Source organism: Haliotis rufescens, unplaced genomic scaffold, assembly GCF_023055435.1.
Source record: "Haliotis rufescens isolate VD_foot unplaced genomic scaffold, xgHalRufe1.0.p SCAF_4, whole genome shotgun sequence".
Classification (NCBI taxonomy): domain Eukaryota; kingdom Metazoa; phylum Mollusca; class Gastropoda; order Lepetellida; family Haliotidae; genus Haliotis; species Haliotis rufescens.
This window is the reverse complement of record NW_025964112.1, coordinates 46,987,511-47,002,297: the sequence shown is the minus strand read 5'-3', so window position 1 is coordinate 47,002,297 and position 14,787 is coordinate 46,987,511. Positions and strand designations below refer to the sequence as shown.

The following is a 14,787-nucleotide window of genomic DNA, read 5'->3' as shown; positions in this document are numbered from 1 at the left end:
GTATGCAACGTTTCGAGAAGGAGACTTTTGTTAGTATTCCATCTGATTTAAAGAGCGTAGAAAGACAATATAGGGTTAGACTTGAAAGAAAACACTTTTTATACCACCCTTAGATTGGCAGGCTGCCCAGTTAGAATCATTCTAGGCAATACTGGAAACTGTTTCATTTTCTTCCTCGGATTGATCTGCGAGGGAAAAAAACAAAGAATCCATTTAGCAAGAATCAAACATTTAGTTCCAGTTGGAAGTTTGATTATTTTCCCAGATACATTAAACTCTTCATTCCGGACTCTGTTGAGTCCGAACATTTGGCTTTGTGGACAAGTCCAGTTAGGAACGTTTATACATTTCATCAGTAACGCCGATTCGTTAATTTAATTTAAAGTTGATTTGTGTGATGGATAAACGAAAATTCACAGTTTATGGATGACAAAAGAAGTCAGTATATCATAGATTCGTTTAATAAATCTCTGCTCAGGGATCAAATAATGAATAGACGTCATATACTGAAAATAACATTTTGAACTTTTAACGATACATTGTATATTTTAATCCAACACCACAACTGTTTCAAGGCTGTTGCTATCACAAAAACGTCTCCTCCAGACCCCGAATGTTGCTGTTAATGCTTTATGGTGATTAGATGTTAAACATATGAGGCATATTTCAGTAATTGGATACCTGCATATTTATAGAATACATACTAAACCAAACTTAGAAAAATACGAATAAAACATAATCTTTCAAACCATTTTCATGTTTACCATATACAATTATGAATATTCGCGTCCTTTCACACATTTGATTTTACCAGAAGCGTATATTCCTTATTTCAACAAACACAAAATCTGTAAGACTATTCTCATTCTATAGTACTCGTGTGAACGCCAAGAGACTCGTGTGGCAGATAGACGGCCTTTATTTTCAAATTCCGTGCCAAATAACCATACTTTTAAAAGCATTACAAACGAATTTGTACATTGTACTCGCAAGCATGGAGTTTGTCCCATTTCACCGTGTTATCCTACCCTGTATCTACAAGATTGTGTGAAAGATAAAGACGACAACCGTCTGTAGGGATTAGTGTGGGATTGCATATCTCCTTATATATCTAGTACACAAATGCTGTGATGAACAACTCTAGCTTAGAAAACTAACTGGATACTTAGCGCACGTAGGAACCATTAGCATAGAGTGTCCTACACAATAGCAAGACGTTTTTCAATCTTTGACATTTTCAAAAGGTTTTGCAAACGAGTCTTGATAGTCAGTAACCGTTGCTTTTTAAAAAGGGGGTATTGTATTGCGAAAGAAAGACACGCTTTAGTACGATTTATATACATGCTTTACTTACGATTATACATAATCTTGCAATTCAGCTTCTTTCGTTTCCAGTTAAGACGATAGGGACGGTTTTCATATTGTCTTTTTCTTTGCAATGTAGTTACTGGTCGTGATTTTAAGTTTAAACGAAACACCAACTACGAGTGAAAATACGATGGTTCAGTGTTTCTAAAGTTTCATATTCTTGACGAACAATTGTGGATGTTGATTAAGGTAAAACAGAAATTCAACATGATTGTCATCTTTCCTATTGATGTTTACAATGACAGATCTTATACTTTTACCAAGGGAATAAATGTAACATGAAATTATAGCTGTTATTGATCTTGTGTGTTGTTTTATCGCTTACGTCAGCTAAGAATCGAATTTGAAAACTGAATCAATATTTCTTAGCGTTTATATATTGATACTCCAGTTGAAATAGATACGTATAACTCACTTTAATTCTGTTAATTAAGAACCGTTCTAAAAAGCATTCATTATAAATTGTCGAAATTAATGACAATATACTGAACCATTTCAGAACGCATATTCGATTTTTTTGTAATATTTCACAAAAACTTGTCCTATGTAAAAAGGGAAGTGATACTCATTGTCACACAATCGTCATTCTTTGTCAAGTGAGTAAATAGTTACTGCTAAAATTGTTTTCTTGTCCTTCAAGTAAAAGTTGATTATTGTTTTCATTTTGTGTCAGTGTGGGTTTTTTCACGGAGTATTTACTTTTGTATTGAAACTTGATAGCAAAACGTACGTTAAAGACAGGTTCCTAGCATGAAACGCAGCAGGAGGAGATAAACAATCCGGAAGTATGCATATGTATGAAATTATTTTCGTATATGTTTATAATTACATTTTTCAAATTAATAATTGTATTGCAACCACACCCATCAGATCGAATTTACAAAAATCGTTTTTGTTCCGATTTGTATTGTAAAATGGATTTACATTCGCATCACATGTTACGAAATGTTAATCTGTATCGCCCAATGCCACAAAACAATACAATGTTTCCTCTGATAATAATCTGTTTTAATAATTTGTTATATGATAAACAATGTCATTCAATTTGTCTTTACAGAACATTCAAATAAATACGAATAGAACATAAATCTATATTTTTGCAGTAAGATATAATTGTTTTGTGTTATTGAATATTGCATCAAGATATCTTGAATATGAAATATGATATCATACATTGACGATGCGGATTTTGCGAAAAACATAAAGTTTAGGTGCTGAGGCGATATGAGATGATAGATTCGTATTTACGAGACCTGACATTAAATATATAAATAAAAGCAGCCAACAATATGTATGTATTGAGATATTTAATGTCAGATCCCGTAATATATCCAACAATCATTCCTTGTTTGTTGAATCGTCTGTATGGATAATACAATGAGGCCCCGATGAAACCGGTCCAAGCGACTGTCTAATACAACATATGTCATTTATTATGAAATGGCGTTGTCCGTGTATAGGACGGCACAGAGCTGAGTTGGTCTGACGTCAGCAGAATAGAAGGTTGAACTGGGTGATGAGGTCATTTGAGCGTTTTAGGGAAAATCCTAAGGAGTACTATTTTTTAACATATCGAATAACAGTCTCGTTATTCGGAATTACTGATAATCGGGAATTGATGTTGAAAATCCATCTCTAAATGCTCGGGTCTTACAAACCGAATTCACTCGGGACACATAATTCTAAATTCCTCGTTACTTGTTAAGTACTCGTTACTCGTGCCCATGAGAGAAATGGCACATTGTTGGCCTGCAAAGAAACTGCTACCTACATGGCAATAAAAGAAATATGTTTCCCCAAAGATCAGGTACCTTGTACAGGGAAAGTGAACGTTATTTCAAAGAGATGCATTTTACATACATCCAACAAATTCTGTTTCAGCTTAAATGTTGATATATATTTGCAAGAGCAGTCAATAAATGACAGTGTATGTCTGTATATGATAGAAACACAAGGCTAAAAATATGCTTGTGATTGTAGAAATGATTAATTTTTTTAAACGCCATACTGAGTGAGTGAGTGAGTGAGAGTGAGTGACGAACAAAATATTGGTATACTAAGGTGCCAGCTTAATGAGGTAAAAAGTCAGAAAGTGGTACAGGTAAAGGACATTTAACGTTTTGTTGAAACCCACGTCCATTGATATGATGCTGACAGACCAAGGATCATAATCAACGCACATCCCTGGACCCCAAACAGCACAGCTAATTGCGGTGCCCTCGACAAATAAGCCAGGCGTATCCGTACAGGCATCGATAATCATCGAGTGAGTGAGTGGGTTTGGTTTAACACCGCTTTGATCAGTATTTCAGTTGTATCACGGTATGTCACTTTGAGGAAGGAAAGCCCGAATTGATATAGGTTTTAGACGTTTACAATGTTGGCGAAAAGACCAGATATCTGGGCGAACTGGGATTCGAACCATCGATCATGTGGCACTCCTAAGGGACGCAACTCTGCACAGATAAGTTAAGCGCCTGATCCCCGTGCTTCTCTGTGTTCATCGAAAATAAATAATTCAATACGAACGCGAATTCAACAAAGCTTAGACAACTTATAAGCTAATTGTAGGTTACGCATAGGCTACTTATAGGCTAGTTAAAGGCTACGCTATGCGAGGCCGCGAAAAACGTCAAAACGATGGTAATGATGACTTGCTCGAGCTGCTATAGAATCGGGTTCGGTACCTTCTTCCGCACAGTCAATTCCAGGTGGTAATGATGGAACAAGCAAACAAGCAAACGACGGCATCACTTCCAATAAGGTTACAATAGCGCTACTTACATTATGTGCAATAACTGTTTGCCATCCAAAATATCACTAGATTCCGATGTTCGCTTTTACTTTGAATGCCCCTATTAGAGAATACGCAGAGTTCTCATTGAGTAATGTTTATGTTGAGGAACTGATTGACAATATTTTTATATAATATAATATTATATAACTCGTATTTTTTATTCTAAAATATTATAAGAAATCCGATTTTTTTACAAAGGTGTAACATAATATAACGGATCGAAACTTATCCATGACCATCATCAAATTCCTTTTTATATGTTTAAGTCTTTAGAAGTTGGAAGGACATTAAGATATGACATTTTTTATGGATAACAACTTCTTTATTATGTGTAAATAATATTCTGCTTAACAAAGTTTCAGGACTTCTTCTCAACTCGTCGTCAGATGAATGAAGGGACAAGGAGTAGCCCTGAAACGTCGTTACAAAAACTGAAGCGGTTGATATCCATAAGAAGTGTCAAATCTTCGTGCTTGTTTAGTTTTGAGTTAATAAATGGACGCCACGGTATAATCGTATCCTTCGTTAGCGTCAAGGCGAACTTATCAATTTTACATTTAAAAACAAGATTAACGATATCGTTGATACTAATCCAAGATACTTAAAAAAAGAAACACGTCACTTTACCTGCGAACAAGATGATAAAACGTCTCATCTTATGACGTTGAGGTGCACGTGCAGCGCACCTTTTAATGTCATTAGAGCGGGCATAATTAAGTATACCGGCGATCAACATTTGTATGAATAGTGCATTACCATAATCAATTCTACACTTTGTGTGTATGTTTTCAATAAAGCCCGATAGTACCATATGGATTATTGGTGGTCGTTACGTAAAGAGCACAGGGAAGCGAGGCCTAAAACGGAAGCGAGGCCATGCATACGAAGTTCGCCGGGCTCCTTACCGTTTCCTTGAACAGAATTAACAAAATGCCATAAAACTCGAAAAATTCATGAAAAAGAATGAAATCGGTGGTGTGGATAATTAATTTTGTGCATGCGCACGATGATGGAAAAGAAAAATCTGTCGCCATTGAAGGAAACAGACGAAGGTACAATGGGCCGTCGGTCTCCCTTCCTTTTAGGTAATCAAGGAATAGGCCTGATAAAGGGCTCTGGAAATGAAGGGGGGACTTCTTGGTCGATATTAAGGGTAGAGTGACTTATCGCTAGCAATGACAAAAGATTACAGTTCCCCAATAAAGATATATGTGACCGATCGTTGGGAAGACCGGTGTTCAATATTCCCTCGCTTGCGTGGAGACGGGGCTATCCCTGATAATTACAGACATAAATTGACTATAATGTAAGTACCCCCAACCATGTAAAACATTGTTTGTCAGTATATCCAGCAAAGAGATAACGCATAAAGATTGAAGATTTTACATGTAACTAGGCGTACATTTCAAGCCTTGTTTCGCATTCGTATGATTTACTAATTCAGAGTCGTCAGCATGTCGGCATTCAAACATGAGCCATTTAAATGAAATCTACAAGATGAACGTAAAATTGCACCGTCTGGACCTTCTAAGCCAAATCCTTCCCTAACCCCCAAGAACAGATGCACAGCAAACATCCTTGTCTTTACTGGCTCTGCTTGTGAGGTTACTGTTTGCGTTTGGTCAATGCGATACTACCCATTGACATCTTTGCATGGACCATGTTTACACAGGTTCTCATAATGGCCTCTGTGATTAAACGCGAGGGGTCTGGCTCAGCAGAGGCCCAAAGAGGATGAGCTTAAATCTTCGACTGTCGGCAGAAAGAAGATATTAACCTCGCGTCCCGAATAAAGACTCCCTTGAATCCCCATGGGAAATAGTATTTTTATAGGATTTGTCTAAATAGACGCATGCGAGTTTTTTGTGAGATAAAGTACGCCCAAATGTTACCGTTTATGAGACAAGGTCTTACTGGAAATTAACGCTGGGTAGAAAACAGAGGGAAAATTGGATGTTAACTCTTAAGAAATCTTCTGGTCTCGTTATTTTGTTTAAAAAGTATCTCCAAAACGCGAAAAAAATTTGCGTTAGTGTTTCAATTTCCCCTCCAATTGTTAAAGTAATCTAGTAAAGCACACATCAGTCCTTGGAAACTTTAAATCTAACCAAAATGTCAATTAATGACCTTCATTAATTTAGAAATAGAAGCTGTGGTGATTCCGAGTATATTATTCGATCTTGAAATTAAGCGTTTATGTCTTCGCATATTTCAGATATAGAATTTTAATCAGCTACCGTATAGTACCTGGTGCTGATATCCGTATGTGAAATTATTATTGTGATAAGGTTTAAATTGACTTTATTCATATATCCTCAGGCCTTCTTATCGTTTCATAGCATAATTCTCATTTTAAGAATAGTTTGTGATATACATTGTCATTATTATGAATATAAAATCTCAAGGTAATGAATTTGTAAAATGACTTGCTATCATTGCATACCTGATAACTTGACTTTGATGCTCATTCCGAGTTTGATATCTAGAAACATGGGCATGATGTTGGCCTTTTTTATATATAATCTACCGGAGCATAAATTCCATAATCAATGTATATTGTAGGCATTCTTTTATCAGATAAAATACACTTTATCTGTATTGAAGTATCTGAACGATTTTGACATGTAACGGAAATGGCATGAATTATTTAGACGGAAAATAAAAATAGTATCCAAGCAATTATGATTGCGATTTATCGACGTATATGAATTCAATGGCAATGTAAGGAAATAACAACTAGTCGGAGTGCTGTGCACAAAGTGTATATCGATAGCAAAACGTGCATGAATAACACTGTTAAATTAGTAATAAAAAAACAAATTGATCAACATTTATTCAATGAAACCTCGTTAATACGAATTAATTTCCAGGACATAGGATGAGACGATGAATGGTATTGTCCTGAACGACTACGTAACGGAACTATGATCTGAAATGCCGGGCAAAAGAAAGTATTAACCAAGGTTTGATGGTGAGCTGTAATGAAAAACAAATAAAAAATTATTCAATGTTGAATTGTCAAGGGTATACATCCTTTTTCCATGCACCACTCTGTCTGTCATATGTCAATTGCATTCTCTCATCTCTCTTCTGTCCATCCTCATGTACCACCCTCATCCCTCCATTTTCCCTACCCCTTGCATCACTCATCCCTGTCTATCCCACCGCTGCATCCCTACCACCCCTCTGTGTCCTCAGAGCAACGCTCTCATCTCCCTGTCCAAGTTCATGCAACGCTCTCACCTCTCTGTCTGTCCTACCCCTTGCATCACTCATCCCTGTCTATCCCACCGCTGCATCCCTACCACCCCTCAGTGTCCTCAGTGCAACGCCCTCATCTCCCTGTCCAAGTTCATGCAACGCTCTCACCTCTCTGTCTGTCCTACCCCTTGCATCACTCATCCCTGTCTATCCCACCGCTGCATCCCTACCACCCCTCTGTGTCCTCAGAGCAACGCTCTCATCTCCCTGTCCAAGTTCATGCAACGCTCTCACCTCTCTGTCTGTCCTACCCCTTGCATCACTCATCCCTGTCTATCCCACCGCTGCATCCCTACCACCCCTCAGTGTCCTCAGTGCAACGCTCTCATCTCCCTGTCCAAGTTCATGCAACGCTCTCACCTCTCTGTCTGTCCTACCCCCTGCATCACTCATCCCTGTCTATCCCACCGCTGCATCCCTACCACCCCTCAGTGTCCTCAGTGCAACGCTCTCATCTCCCTGTCCAAGTTCATGCAACGCTCTCACCTCTCTGACTGTCCTACCCCCTGCATCACTCATCCCTGTCTATCCCACCGCTGCATCCCTACCACCCCTCTGTGTCCTCAGAGCAACGCTCTCATCTCCCTGTCCAAGTTCATGCAACGCTCTCACTTCTCTGTCTGTCCTACCCCTTGCATCACTCATCCCTGTCTATCCCACCGCTGCATCCCTACCACCCCTCAGTGTCCTCAGTGCAACGCTCTCATCTCCCTGTCCAAGTTCATGCAACGCTCTCACCTCTCTGTCTGTCCTACCCCTTGCATCACTCATCCCTGTCTATCCCACCGCTGCATCCCTACCACCCCTCAGTGTCCTCAGTGCAACGCTCTCATCTCCCTGTCCAAGTTCATGCAACGCTCTCACCTCTCTGTCTGTCCTACCCCTGCATCCCTCCCACCGCTCTGTCTCCTCACTGCAACATTCTCATCTCTCTGTCTGTCCTACCCCTGCATCCCTCCCACCTCTCTGTCTCCTCACTGCAACATTCTCATCTCTCTGTCTGTCCTACCCCTGCATCCCTCTCACCGCTCTGTCTCCTCACTGCAACTCTGTCATCTCTCTGTCTGTCATACCCCTGCATCCGTCCAACATCTCTGTCTCCTCACTGCAACACTCTCATCTCTCTGTCTGTATAAGTCCATGCAACACTCTCATCTCTCTGTCTGTATACGTCCATACAACACTCTCATCTCTCTGTCTCCTCACTGCAACACTCTCATCTCTCTGTCTGTATAAGTCCATACAACACTCTCATCTCTCTGTCTCCTCACTGCAACATTGTCATCTCTCTGTCTGTCCTACCCCTGCATCCTTCCCATCTCTCTGTCTCCTCACTGCAACACTATCATCTCTCTGTCTGTCTTACTGCTGCATCCTTCCCACCTCTCTGTCGTTTCATTGCACCACGCTCATCCCTCTGTCTCCCCTAACCCTGCATCCTTTCCACCCTAAAGATACAATAATATATTACTTCAATTGAAATTTCAAGATAATGATTTTGAAATTTCAAAATGATAATAAGTTGAAATTTCAAGATATTAACTTGACATTTCAAGGTACTAATTTGAAATTTCAACTTATTATCTTAAAACTTCAACTTGGCATCTTAACATTTCAACATAACATCTTGAAATTTCAAGTTGGTATCTTGAAATGTCAACAAAGTATCTTAAATTTTCAACTTAGTATCTTGAAATTTCAACTTAGTATTGAAATTTCAAGAAAAAAACCAACAAAACAAATGACCCTAAAAGGCTTCCGTACAAAAAATCCTTGTACGTTTCCAACTATATCATAAGCATGTGTTCACTATCAAGTGTGAGCTTATGGGTGCTAGGATACAATTGTGCTGTGACGTCATAAAGAAAGACGTTTAATATCAACTTTCTTCCGTAAAATTCGCTACGTCTGCGGACTGTAAAATATATCGTATTTTCTCTCGTTAGTCCGTAATGTCATAAAAACATTGTTTCAATGCATTTCAGTTGTCATGTCTACTTTCATATGTTACATATATTACATGATTACAGAAACAGTAATAAATCTGAAAATGTGACTTTGCAGAAAATGAGTCCAAATGGTTGATATGACTGTAATAGATATGAATAATTAAAGCTAATGAATTGTATTTCTGTGGTCCTAAGATACTGTAGTTTTAAAATATAAAAAAAAGTTAAAATGTGATTTTTCACCCATGAGGTCCCTTATCTCATGATTGTTTTTTTACAAATAGTGATAACACCTTGTGTTCCTTTAATGCACTCAATTTTAAATTTCATACTAAACACTGACGAAGATAAAAAAAAGAAATCATAACTGTGTAAAGAATTGAAAATTACTTGACGAAAAATGAATTGACATAACACATGTCAGCACCAGAGAAGATACAGTCTCGATTATCCGCCGAAATGGATCGCATTGGTCGTTTAGGGCAAAATAGTGTTGGAAATTATATCAATGGATAATTGAAATCAGAGTTGACAGCGGGTGTTCCCGAAACGGGTAAGTATGTCGTGCCGTCCCGGGAGCACTCACCACTTAAACATTTTGAATCAAACAAACGTGTTTTGGGTTATGGGCTTTTGAAAAAGTACAAATTTATATTAAAAAAATGACCACAGTTACACTGTTACGGAAAAGTGTCCGCAATGTAAAAGTTTCCGACAACACGAGATTCAGACAAAACAGACAATTGACTGAATAATACTGCCGTGTACAATGAGTGAGTTTGGTTTTACGTCGTTTTTAACAATATTCCAGGAATATCACGGCGGGAGACACCAGAAATGGGCTTCACACATTGTACCCATGTCGGGAATCGAACCCGGGTCTTCGGCGTGACGAGCGAACGCTTTAACCTCTAGGCTACCCGACCGCTCCCTACCGTGTACAAGGTGACAAAGAGTAATTCAGTTCTAATATGTCTGTCTCAACCAGGGAAACACAGGATAAAAAAAGGCATACAAAAGAGGTTTTATTGCCATAATAAATTGAGCTTTACTGTTATAGAGTGTGGGGGGTGAGTTGCGTTTTTCAATATTCCAGCAATATTACATCTCCAACACCAGAAATGACTTTTACACATTGTACCGATGTGGGGAATCAAACCCGGGCTTTCGGGGTAACTTCCGAAAGCTTTAACAACTGAGCTACACACCGCCCCATTCAACTGTTACAGAAAAACGGCTAAACCTCCTTTCTGTCCTCTTTTTATTCTTTAAAAACTGTTTCTGTCTGATTAAAAGTAAAATAAATACATAAAGAATGCTAGAACTGGTGCAGTGCTCTCTGGAGCATTGTTAGTTACAAACGGACTAACAGAGGGACAAACGGATTGTGAAGCCCTTGCTAACATCGCCCATTGATGTCGTACGCGCTCTGTTTTGATGGCCATCGGTTTATTATGCAAGGCGGGTATAACCTGTACATTTCATCTCACAAATGACAGCAAGTGTCAGGGTCACACGGATATTTACTGTGCTGCCCGATCTACATAACATTATGAATGGAAATTGAAATTCCACATTTGTTGTATGTGCCAAAATAGGAGTTTTATTGTTTTATTGTGACATGAAAGATATTTACATGGAACATACAGGTTTCGAATAGTAATTTTATAGTTTTAACACATATATAAAATACGAAAAGGTTAACTTTTTCAATTTAAACAAAGATGAAATTCAAAACCTTTTCAAAAGGTACGTCTTATTAAAGAAGCTTCCATCCGGCAACTGCTCTCCTCTCTCTTTAGCATACTCTAAGGGCTACTCTCAAATTTCTGTCTGTCCTTATTCCTGCACCACTCTCATCCATGTTTGACCTACCACTGTACGACTCGCTATATCTGTGCTACATCCTGCGCCACTCTCATCTCTCTGTACATCCTACCACTGCGCCACTTTCCTCTCCCTGTCTGTCCCACCTCCTTCACCACTCTCATCTCTCTGTCTGACCTACCACTGCACCATTCTCTGATCTATGTCTGTCCTACCTTCTTCACCACTCTCATCTCTCTTTCTGTCCTACCCCATTCACCGGCCCATCTCCCTGGCTTTCCTACACCTACACCACTCTCTTCTCTGACTGTCCTACCTCCTTCATCACTCTCATCTCTCTTTCTTTCCTACCCCATTCACCGATCTCATCTCCCTGGCTTTCCTACACCTGCACCACTCTCATCTCTCTGACTCCCCTACCACTTCACCACTCTAATCTCTCTGACTGTCCCACCTCCTGCACCACTCTCATCTCTCTGACTATCCTACCTCCTGCACCACTCTCATCCATGTTTGACCTACCACTGTACGACTCGCTATATCTGTGCTACATCCTGCGCCACTCTCATTTCTCTGTACATCCTACCACTGCGCCACTTTCCTCTCCCTGTCTGTCCCACCTCCTTCACCACTCTCATCTCTCTGTCTGACCTACCACTGCACCATTCTCTGATCTATGTCTGTCCTACCTTCTTCACCACTCTCATCTCTCTTTCTGTCCTACCCCATTCACCGGCCCATCTCCCTGGCTTTCCTACACCTACACCACTCTCTTCTCTGACTGTCCTACCTCCTTCACCACTCTCATCTCTCTTTCTTTCCTACCCCATTCACCGGTCTCATCTCCCTGGCTTTCCTACACCTGCACCACTCTCATCTCTCTGACTCCCCTACCACTTCACCACTCTAATCTCTCTGACTGTCCCACCTCCTGCACCACTCTCATCTCTCTGACTATCCTACCTCTTTCACCACTCTCATCTCTCTGACTACCCTTACATTTCACCACTCTCATTTCTCTGACTGCCCTACCACTTCACCACTCTCATCTCTCTGTCTATCTTACCTCCTTCACCACTCTCAGCTCTCTGGTTGTCCTACACCTGCACAACTCTCATCTCTCTGACTGTCCTACCTCCTTCACCACTCTCATCTCTCTGGCTGTCCTACCTCCTGCACCACTCTCATCTCTCTGGCTTTCATACCTCCTTCACGACTCTCATCTCTCTGACTACCCTTACACTTCACCACTCTCATCTCTCTGACTGCCCTACCACTTCACCACTCTCATCTCTATGGCTGTCCAACACCTGCACCACTCTCATCTCTCTGGCTGTCCTACCTCCTTCTCCACTCTCATCTGTCTCTGTCTATCTCATCTCCTTCACCACTCTCATCTCTCTGACTTTCCTACCTCCTTCACCACTCTCATCTCTCTGGCTGTCCTACACCTGCACCACTCTCATCTCTCTGGCTGTCCTACACCTGCGCCACTCTCATCTCTCTGACTGTCCTACCTCCTTCACCACTCTCATCTCTCTGGCTGTCCTACACCTGCACCACTCTCATCTCTCTGGCTGTCCTACACCTACACCACTCTCATCTCTCTGACTGTCCTACCTCCTTCACCACTCTCATCTCTCTGACTGTCCTACCTCCTTCACCACTCTCATCTCTCTGTCTGTCTTACAACCTGCACCACTCTCATCTCTCTGGCTGTCCTACCTCCTGCACCACTCTCATCTCTCTGACTGTCCTACCTCCTGCACCACTCTCATCTCTCTGTCTGTCTTACAACCTGCACCACTCTCATCTCTCTGACTGTCCTACCTCCTGCACCACTCTCATCTCTCTGTCTGTCCTACCTCCTGCACCACTCTCATCTCTCTGACTGCCCTACCTCCTGCACCACTCTCATCTCTCTGTCTGTCCTACCTCCTTACCACTCTCATCTCTCTGACTGTCCTACCTCCTGCACCACTCTCATCTCTCTGTCTGTCTTACAACCTGCACCACTCTCATCTCTCTGACTGTCCTACCTCCTGCACCACTCTCATCTCTCTGTCTGCCCTACCTCCTTCACCACTCTCATCTCTCTGGCTGTCCAACCACCCGCATCGTTCTCATCTCCCTACCTGTCTTACCTCCTGCACCACTCTCGTCTCTCTGCCTGACTTACCTCCTGCACCACTCTCATCTCTCTGGCTGTCCTACCTCCTTCAGCATTCTCATATCTATATCTGTCCTACCGCCTTCACCACTCTCTTCTCTCAAAGTCACTGTAATCTCTCTGTCTGTCAAATGCTTTTTTCAAAATCAACTCTGTCAGTCCATGTTCATGCAAAGCTCTCGTCACTCTGTCCTACCCCTGCATCCCTCCCACCCCTCTGTCTCCTCACTGCACCACTGTCCTCTCTTTGTGTCTGCCCTACCACTTGCTCCACTCTCCTCTCTGTCTGTCCTGCCTCCTTCGCCACTCTCCTCTCCCTGTCTGTCCTAACAGCTCCATCACCACTCCCCTCTCTGTTATGTCAAACATCCTACTCCCTGTCCCACACCCAGCACCACTCTCTTTTCTTTGTGTCGACCTCCCCTTCTCCAAAACCTCTCCCCCACCCCGCCCCACCCCTCTCTTATTATGCTTCTGTCCCTGACGCTCTCCCTCACTCTTATTATGTCTCTGCCTGTCTCTCTCCCACTCTCTCATTATATCTCTGCCTCTGACACTCCTCTCTCATTTTGTTTATGTCTCTCTTCTCTTTCCCTCATTACGGCTCTGCCTCTGACTTTCTCTCTTCTGTCTCTCTCATGATGCTTCCGTCTATGACTCTCTCCCTCTCTCTCATTATGTCTCTGCCTCTGACTCTCTTCCCTTCTCTCTCTCTCATTATGCCTCTGCCACTGCCTCTCTTCTCTCTCATTATGCTTCTGTCCCTAACTCCCTCCCTCTCTCTTATAATGTCTCTGCCTCTGACTCTCTCCCACGCTCTCATTATGTCCCTGCCTCTGATTCTCTCCTTCTCTCTCATAATACTTCTGTCCCTGACGCCCTCCCTCTTTCTTATTATGTCCCTGCCTCTGATTCTCTCCTTCTCTCTCATAATGCTTTTGTCCCTGACCCTCTCCCTCTTTCTTATTATGTGTCTGCCTCTGACTCTCTCCTTCTCTCTCATTATGCTTCTGGCTCTGACTCTCTTCCACTCTTTCATTATGTATCTGCCTCTGACTCTCTCCTTCTCTCTCATTATGCTTCTGGCTCTGACTCTCTTCCACTCTTTCATTATGTATCTGCCTCTGACTCTCTCCTTCTCTCTCATTATGCTTCTGGCTCTGATTCTCTCCCACTCTCTCATTATGTCTCTGCCTCTGACGCTCTCCTCCCCCTCTTCCCCCCTTACTTCCCCACTCTTACTCTTTACTGAATCATAAACCCATCTCTGCTATTTACCACGATACTCTCACCACTCTCTCTCTCGCTCTCGTTCTCTCTCCCTATCTCTTTCCCTCCCACTCCCCCCCCCCCCCCCCCCCCTCTCTCTCTCTCTCGCTCACTCTCCCTCTGCACCATTGTGTGCCATACGTAAC

General features: G+C 41.5%; 1 protein-coding gene across 1 annotated transcript; it reads right to left on the bottom strand.

The window, feature by feature from the left end:
- Positions 1-13,970: 13,970 nt before the first annotated feature.
- On the bottom strand, positions 13,971-14,555 carry LOC124152589 (octapeptide-repeat protein T2-like). Its single transcript, XM_046525574.2, has one exon. The coding sequence runs from the start codon at positions 14,553-14,555 to the stop codon at positions 13,971-13,973; it is 585 nt and encodes a 194-aa protein (XP_046381530.2).
- Between the last annotated feature and the right edge of the window lie 232 nt (positions 14,556-14,787).